This window comes from Battus philenor, unplaced genomic scaffold, assembly GCF_028537555.1.
Source record: "Battus philenor isolate CCGP_79_NKW_IND1 unplaced genomic scaffold, ilBatPhil1.0.hap1 SCAF_4, whole genome shotgun sequence".
In the NCBI taxonomy this organism is placed as follows: domain Eukaryota; kingdom Metazoa; phylum Arthropoda; class Insecta; order Lepidoptera; family Papilionidae; genus Battus; species Battus philenor.
In genome coordinates this window covers 7,682,386-7,690,757 of record NW_027181704.1, presented here as the reverse complement: position 1 = coordinate 7,690,757, position 8,372 = coordinate 7,682,386, and the positions used below count along the sequence as shown (strand labels likewise).

Below are 8,372 nucleotides of genomic sequence, written 5' to 3'. Positions count from 1 at the left end.
TAAACGCTCATTGAGTGAAAGCCCAGGTTTTTGTTTTTTTGCACCAGGTTACACCATGAAGCGCCTAAGGGCCAAAGAGCTCGGCAGCTTTCTGATCCAGTAATTTTGCACGTGATGGTTCAGAACGGGCCGAGGTTCCCGAGGCAGTCCTCGAGCATTATGTACACGATATTTAGGTTAATTGCCTTCCGCTCTCTGATACCTCAAGTCTGCGAATGTATAAATGCACATTAAGCAACTTTGTTAATCCAGGCCTAAAACCAAAGTATTGCATATTATAATCCTATGCTTCGTAGCAACCGCAGTCGAGTTACTGAGTTATTATTACATATCATTTAATTTTTCATTCTGGCTAGAGCAAATGCGCTAGCACCACTTTGATAAGGTCCTGTGCCATTGCGTCCTTAGGTGGCGGCCGCCCGCTCCCTAACCGCGAACAGCGTAAACGAACCGAGTTTGGATCCGGATCCATCCTGGGCTCGCCTGTGGTCCACGCTGCCGTTCCAAACCATATACACAACATCAACACTACACATTTCTACGCGGGTAGAGCGGTTTACTAAGTGCGGACGTCTTCGTTCAACTGGGATGCGTCTGTCCAGCTTCTGTTTTATTTTTAAGTTCATGGACCCTTCCGCTCCGTGAACTCAGTTCCGATGAAGCTGTAAAAGCACAGCACTAACAGTATCACTTCAACCGAAACCATTACGTGTGGCACATGGATAAGCCGTTACTTACATTTAGATGAACACATTTTATCTCTGGTCATGTCTTGATAAAGTCCTTTAAAATTATATCTTACAATAACATAAAAAATGATATATTTGTTTGAAAAATTGTTAATTAATATTTAAATTAAGATTTATTTGTTAATTGGTAAGTTTTTTCTCGACTTAAGATGGTTTCATCGCGACAATTGCCAATAACAAATAGTAACAAACAAATGCTATTCTTCTCAAAAGTTTAATCACGATTAACACCTTAAGTAATCCATACGAACCGTGACATTTTATAATTATTGCTAAATGAGAAATTACAATCAACATATTTAATTAAGTTTCATTTCACAAAGACGTATCAAAACAATCACGAATATAATTCTTTTAGGAACCATGGTATGGCATTTAGCGTTATGTTTGTAAAATTTCGCTTAAACTGGCTGCATCCGCCTTGAATTGTCGCAAGAACCGAATCAAGATGCAAAGGAAGCAAAACCATGTATGTCTAACAAAAAATATTGCACACAGCTTGATCTATTTTTGAGTGCATTTCGCGCTATTTTGGCGTTCCCTCTACAAGCAATGTGTCAATGACCCCGTTTCGCGGCGTTTGTTCACGTACTTTTGGAAAGTTTTGGGGCGATCTAAGCAAAGCCAAATTGTGAAGTATTCTTGCTAACTTATATAAAATTGTTTTAGTTGATTAATTCATTACCAAGCATTATTTATTTAATATTAAGTCAAGAAATTTTATTTTTTTGATGATCTAAGAATTCCCTTTCATAAAAAAGAAAAAGAAAAGTGTTTGCTTTGTATTTTATCGACTATTAAGATTCTATGTGAATACAATTATTCTGTTAAATAATTGTCAATGTAAAATAATATTTGTTTAACTTAAATGGCAAAAAAATTACGAAATTCTCATACATTTATCTAATAGAACTGCGAGTAAGCATATTAATTTGATTTTTATGATAATCAGCAAAAGCAAACTAACGAAATAGTTGGTATCGATGGCACGACGCAAACTTCAACGTTAGCATACAAAGGGCCGGGGCGAGGCTACGGCTTTTTATGAGCCGAATTCGGCTTTAATCTACGGTCTCAGTGCATACGTGTGCGTGACGTGCGTACAGCGTGCGCGCGCGCACTCACGCACACGTACGCGTGCGCCCTCCTCAGCGCTGCAATTCGTCGGCCCCTCGCCTCGGCCCCCGCACGCAATTGCACTGCACTGGGCCGCTTCGTGCGTAAAAAGCGCACGCAGGGCGCGGGGCGCGGTGCGCAGAGGACCGCGATCGCTCGCCTGCAACAAGCAGTCACCGCCAGACGCTCGTAAGAGCATACCGCCCCCACAGGGCCCACGCCTCCGTCGCGAAACAAACCCTTAATCGCGCAAACATATCGTACAGTGCCAATGCGAATATCTCCTCACATTCCCGCTTTCGCAATATCATCACTGTGTTTGGATCTTTTATTTGATTTTTGGAGGAAGGTTAGTAATTATTTATTTTTATACATAAAAAAATAGTCCCTAATTTGATATATTTCTGTAAGAATCAGGTCTTTCAGCTCTGGCTTATGATTTTATATTTCGCTAATGTCTGAAAGCATACAGTTTATTCATGCAGAAATTAAAAGTTTACATGGAAAGAGGGACATCGTTGCGGCTTTCATCGGTTCCCCTAAGTTCGTTTTACCTGCCGAATAAAAGGTAAAAAGTCAATTTAGCAGTGAAGAAGGGCTTTAAGGCGAAATATGTAAATGGGGAAGGGCGGTGCAGTCGGGCAGTGGCGTTGAGTCGAGTCGTACGTCTACACACGGATTTAGTTAGTCGCGCCCTGCACTGGGCTCGCTTACGTTACTGTGCGGAAAATTAGTGTCATTTGCATTATATCAATTCGGTAAACATGTATCCCGGCTCTACATTCAATGATAACTTACCAGGTATTTCCAAAATATCCCGTTTAGTAAATTACTATTTATTTGTTTTATTATAACGCTGTTAATATTTAACAGCGTTAGGGAATTTTAATTTTTTTACTTTTGATTTTTTATAAAACAATTTTTTTATAGTTGCCATACCGTATTATAAATATTTCTTGTGTGTCTTAAAAAATTAATTTAACGTAAGTTCAAAAATGTTACTTATACAATATCTGTTTTGTGTAATATTGTTGTTACTACATTTTCAGTTACCATATTCTTTACAGCAGTGCTATCGACTACATCGTAATTGATTTATTTTATTTTTTACATATTATGGATTATTTATTACGAAACAGTTATTATCAACATTGTATCGTTATTAGAAAATAATATACACGTTGTGACAACAATAATTTAAAGTACAGGTTACTTTTAAGTACATTACACTGCTAAAAAAATTGTAACATTCAATTTAATTGTTCACAGAAGCACATTTAAGAAAAATGGGAAGCAGTGAAGGGCAGCAGACCTTTTGCCTAAAATGGAACCATCATAAGACAAATTTGGTGGAGATTCTGGAGGCGCTCATTAAAGTAGAAACTTACGTCGACTGCACGTTAGTAGTAGATGACCAGGTCACGTTTAAGGCTCATCGGGTTGTGCTCGCAGCCAACTCCCCGTACTTTCAATCCATTTTAGCTGACGTGCCCATGGATCACTGCAGCATCCTGTTCCCCGGAGTTAAAGACTTTGAAATGCGAGCATTACTCGAGTACATGTATACCGGTGAGGTTAATGTAACGCAGGCGCACATCCCTCGCATTATGAAAGTGGCAGAGGAGCTCGAGGTGAAAGGATTATTCGATATGACGGAGTTACGTCGTCGACCCGGAGGCAGCGAGAGGACGCCAGCTGCTTCTCCTCCCAGAGTGGTGCCCGCTGCTCCATCCAGTGTCTCACCCCCCGTTTCTGCTCCAGCTGCAAATTGCCGCTGGCCACCACCTCCAGCAACACCAGCACTCTCTGCGGCCTATGAATCACCTGACATGAACCCTTTGAAGCGTAAGAAACTCTCCAGTATGCTGGCAACTCGAGATACGCCGATCTTACGTAACGTACTCGCTCAAAGCACACCCGTGGATTCTTCCCAACCAATGTCTCTCGTATGCCATCCTGTAAACCAACATGTGCCACCGCGTCTCCATTCCAACGGGTCTGCCCACGAGTCTGATCGTCCTCCCAGTCCGCAACGCCCTTTTGATTACCGACCCCGCCGTTTATCCTCTAGAGCTTCTTCTCCTCATTATAATCGATCTGATCGCTCTGAAGACGCGCATTCACCCTATACGGAGCGCTCCTTTGAGGAAGAAAATTCACGCAATTTCCACACGTCTCCTCCGCCACCCAACTTCCAACAAGACGTAAGAGCAGGCTTGGCGCCTTATGTACCGCCACAACAAAAACCTGAATGGAAACGATATAAACAATACACAAGGTCTGACATTATGTCAGCGATCGAATGCGTGAGGAACGGCATGAGCGCGCTACAAGCGTCGCGCAAATACGGCGTCCCATCGCGCACATTGTATGACAAAGTAAAGAAACTAGGTATCACGACCAGCCGACCGATGAGTCGAGGTGTGAAAAGAGAGTCAAACGGGGCTGCATTTCCTTACGGTCTAAGCGGTACTGGAGGAAATGATGAGGGCACTCCCGCTGCACCTCTGATAGACCCATCGTTTCTTCAACAAGCTCTGGAAGGCGCTACTAGAGACGGCGGTCGAGAAGCTCTCCACGCAATGGCCTTAGCGGCCGCAGCACATGCAGCTTTGGCTCCCAGGACACCACCAAGATCAGCTCCCAACTCGCCTCGTACGCCACCGCCGAATGACGACCATGTGGAAGACCTCTCGGTATCGCGCCGCAGAGACGTCGACCCACCCGCCGGAGTCATCGTCCCTCCTCGCAATTTCGCGCTGGATTGCAGTAGCGAAAGAGATTAGATGACTGTCAGAGCCGTTCGCAAACATTCGAAAAGACTGACTTAGGCGTACAAAGTTAGAAGTAAGCACTTTATGGATAGGCTACTGGTAGGACGCGCCGCGCGCGAACACCACTCTGACCGGGCGCTCCGGCCGGGCGATTGCAATGGGCCCCGCGGCCACTTATATTCTACCTCTCTTCTTATCTATTTATTTCCGAACGCCACCGAAAAACCGACAACGAAATAAAATTTCCGTTAGACGGTGTGGCGGTGCCTTTTGTGATCTTGTGTTTGTTTATTTTCTTCACTTTTATTTTTTTGTTTCATAACATTTACGTCTTTGTTAATGGGTTAGCGTGTAAGTTAGCTTTAATTATTGCGTAAGTTTGTCATAGTTGAACCTATAACCGTAAAGGGCCAAAGGCGAAGGCTGTGCCGGCCGCGCCGACGCCGCTCATCTGGCCCGCCCAGACATGTTTTTGTGCAATTGTTGTCCGCGACTGTGATGTTTATAGACTGAAACGCCGCCATTACCTCACGTTCGCTACAGATTGACTCTAGTCCGAGGCTCCGTACGTTGTTCGTTTACAGATATCCCCGTCTATATCAGCTCCTAGTGATTTTGACGCGTGTTGTTGAGGATATTGTAAGGCACCGTGTGTGCGCGCTCATCACGTTAGTAGAACAAGCGACGTATTTTACTAGCTAACTATTAATTTGTAACTTTATGGTTTAAGATTAATGTAATTGTTTGGGATTTGCCATAATTGTTCATTGTTGATACCTACCTAGTTGTATTCACGTTGTCTTTTGACTTTGCACTCGCACGGACTTTCTTGTTAGAGTTAGTTGATTCATAATAACTAAGTAGGTGTGGATGCTCAATGTCTAAACATAAATTTAATTAATAATCTTATTTTAATTGTAATTAAACGTTTTGTCGCAAAAAAATATGCACAGAGAATAACTTTAGTGTCTCTAAATCAACATTTCCTTCAATTCACGGTACAATTTAGCTGCCCCTTATTTACTTTATATATGTTACTATTTTTTTTAAACGATGTTATTTCTGCTAAACGTTAACTGCTACAAAATAGATTTACTTTTATGTTAATGATATAATATTTTTAAGTTAATTATAAACATGCTTACTTATTTTTGCTAATTATTAGAAGACTGATTTGTTACTATAGTCTAGTTTGAAAATGCCATAGATACGACTTAGTATTTACATATGTTTAAGTTGATCACGTATGGAGATGTGTAGATGCTACACCGTAGAGACATCAACGTTGTGCCTTTGTTGTATTGAGACGGTTTATGGACATTCCAGAAAAAGCACAATTCTTTTTTTAAAATCTCTTGCGCTGGATACAAGAGGGAGTCGTAAATTTTCTGTCTGTTACAGAATAAATGTTATACGCGTGATGTTAATTGTCCTCATGTTTGTAATTATCCAGTCATAACATACCTCACTGTTTTGTTAACTAACTTCGATGTTATGTGATTATTAATGACTATTTTGTGCCTATAAATATAATATTAAGATTAACTTTATGCACTAGAGTTCATCTTTTAATTGTGAATGCAAGATATCTTACATATTTATAAGTAGTTGGCTATGTATGTATACACGTAGTTGAAATGAAATCGAGTATGTTTATCTCGTACCTACATATGAAATAAGAACTATATTTACAGATAATATAATGTTATAAATATAAATTAAACGTTTAATATCTTTTTTATTGTTATTATTTTCCTTAAAAAATTCTTAATAAGTTAGCTAAAATTAATAAATGAATGAAATCATTTATTTCCACTTATTAAAAATTTACAATTCAAATAATGTTAGTAATATTTAGTGTCTCCTTATTAGTTGATAGTATTTTAGCAATTTGTTATGCTCTCAATCCCAGTATAGTCCAGACCCTGACGGGTTAACCAGCGAAGACCTAAACCTAGGAACATCATCTCTGTTACGTCATATAACATAGACATTTAGGATTATTCTTTTTCCCGTAACTGTCATTTAACAAATGTTTTATTATGTGTCAGTTCGTTGATATAAAATTAAGCATCTTGGTAAAAATTGTGCAATTTTTATATACCACCAATGCGAAGTGCAATTCCAACTGGAAATTGTTAATTATATTTCTAAGCAGTTTAGATACTTATTGATATCCGTTTGGAAATTTCGATTATATTTTGGAGGTAACTAAGATGAAATACATAAAATGAAAAATGTTAATAGAACATAAATCCATAGAAAACTTACATAGACTAAAAATAATTATTAAATGAGCACTTCAAATACTAAATTGTTTGTTTATAATGATATACTATATTCATCGTCTCAGGATTCATTAGCAAACTTGGAATATCTCTACGAAATCGGATCAGGGCAGAACAGATAGCCAGAAGCGCAGCCTAAGACGTCTGCCTACAAAGTGGACAGATCTTGTTAAGGTCATCGGAAGACGCTGGATGCAGGTAGTTTTTCCTACCGGTCTTATTGGAAATCTATGAGAGGTGTCACGTCCAGCTGTGGACATCCTTCGTCGTCATTAATGAGAAACCTTTTTTATTCAATTGCTATTTCCGACATAAGCTTAATAACATAATTTTAGAAAAAAGATGACAGAAATGTCTAAAGGCAATTTACTACCAAATATGTAACCGATACACAAATATCGAAGTATATCGTAGTGCGTTTTGCAAAATGTCCTTCGGGTTAGTTCAGGCAGAAATAAAACCGCCCATAGACAATTGGACCAAAATACCGTGACTAATAATGTATATGGTGCTTCTGTTTGAAAATTAACTTTAAAAATAAGCGGTTTTGCCTCTTGAAAAATAAACAACCATACTCTTCAGAAATTAATATTTTGTCATACATTTTGTCATTATAAAAGTAAAGAAAGATATAGAAATGATCGCACAAGTGGGCTGCAGCTTGTGAATATAATGCTAATTTATTCTTACTTGGTAAAAACTCCAGAAGCTAATGAACGAAACAAGTCTGTATACCTTTATATTTAAAGCACGTATCAGTTAATTTCTGATGAACAGTGATTTTGTCTATTTGCCTTTTGTCTTTTTAACTAAAAAAAATTACTATATGAATAATCCATTTTAGGATGAAATATTTCTTCCCGTTAAATACATGGATTTATTTATTATATTAGAAAAAAATATTTTGATTTGATAACTTTAATTTTTTTTTGAAAAACATGGTAACTTTAATACTTTAAAATGTTTTGTAATATAAATGGTACATGTTAAAAAATTACATGTCATTATCGTTAAAAGTTATTGTTATTCAATGATATAAGTGATTAATGTCGTGAGAAATAATTATACACGGTTAACGTTTTATTGTTCTGTTATTAAGTTTTATAAGAATAAAAAAATCTAAGAAAAAACTAAAATATTTTACACCTTTTTGTTAAGAAAAAAACATTAACATTATATTTTACAACAATGCCATCTATATTTGCTTTCGTAAACTAATTAAGCATATAAAAGTATTAACTAAATTTTAGCTAAATTAAAGGGAATTAAAATTTTAAATTAAAATATTATATATATTATCTAAATTAAAATTTTACTAACATAATGACAATTTTACATAGAGTTAATATTTTTGTCAATTATGATTCATGAATGAACCTTTAGAGACGTAGAATCAGACCACCCTTATCTAAGCCTGTGATTGGTTTAACAAATTCTATGTCAAA

The 8,372-nt window shown here is 37.9% G+C and overlaps 1 protein-coding gene across 2 annotated transcripts; it reads left to right on the top strand.

Moving 5' to 3' along the window:
- The first annotated feature begins 2,035 nt into the window (after positions 1–2,035).
- LOC137928566 (broad-complex core protein isoforms 1/2/3/4/5-like) lies at positions 2,036–6,323 on the top strand. Of its 2 annotated transcripts, none has more exons than XM_068771434.1 (2): positions 2,036–2,214; positions 3,135–6,323. In XM_068771434.1, exon 2 carries the CDS (start codon positions 3,152–3,154, stop codon positions 4,649–4,651), a length of 1,500 nt encoding a protein of 499 aa, XP_068627535.1. In that variant the 5' UTR covers positions 2,036–2,214; positions 3,135–3,151; the 3' UTR covers positions 4,652–6,323. The 2 variants fall into 2 exon arrangements, with proteins under 2 accessions (XP_068627535.1, XP_068627534.1); XM_068771433.1 differs by lacking the exon at positions 2,036–2,214 and adding an exon at positions 2,628–2,666.
- Positions 6,324–8,372: the final 2,049 nt, after the last annotated feature.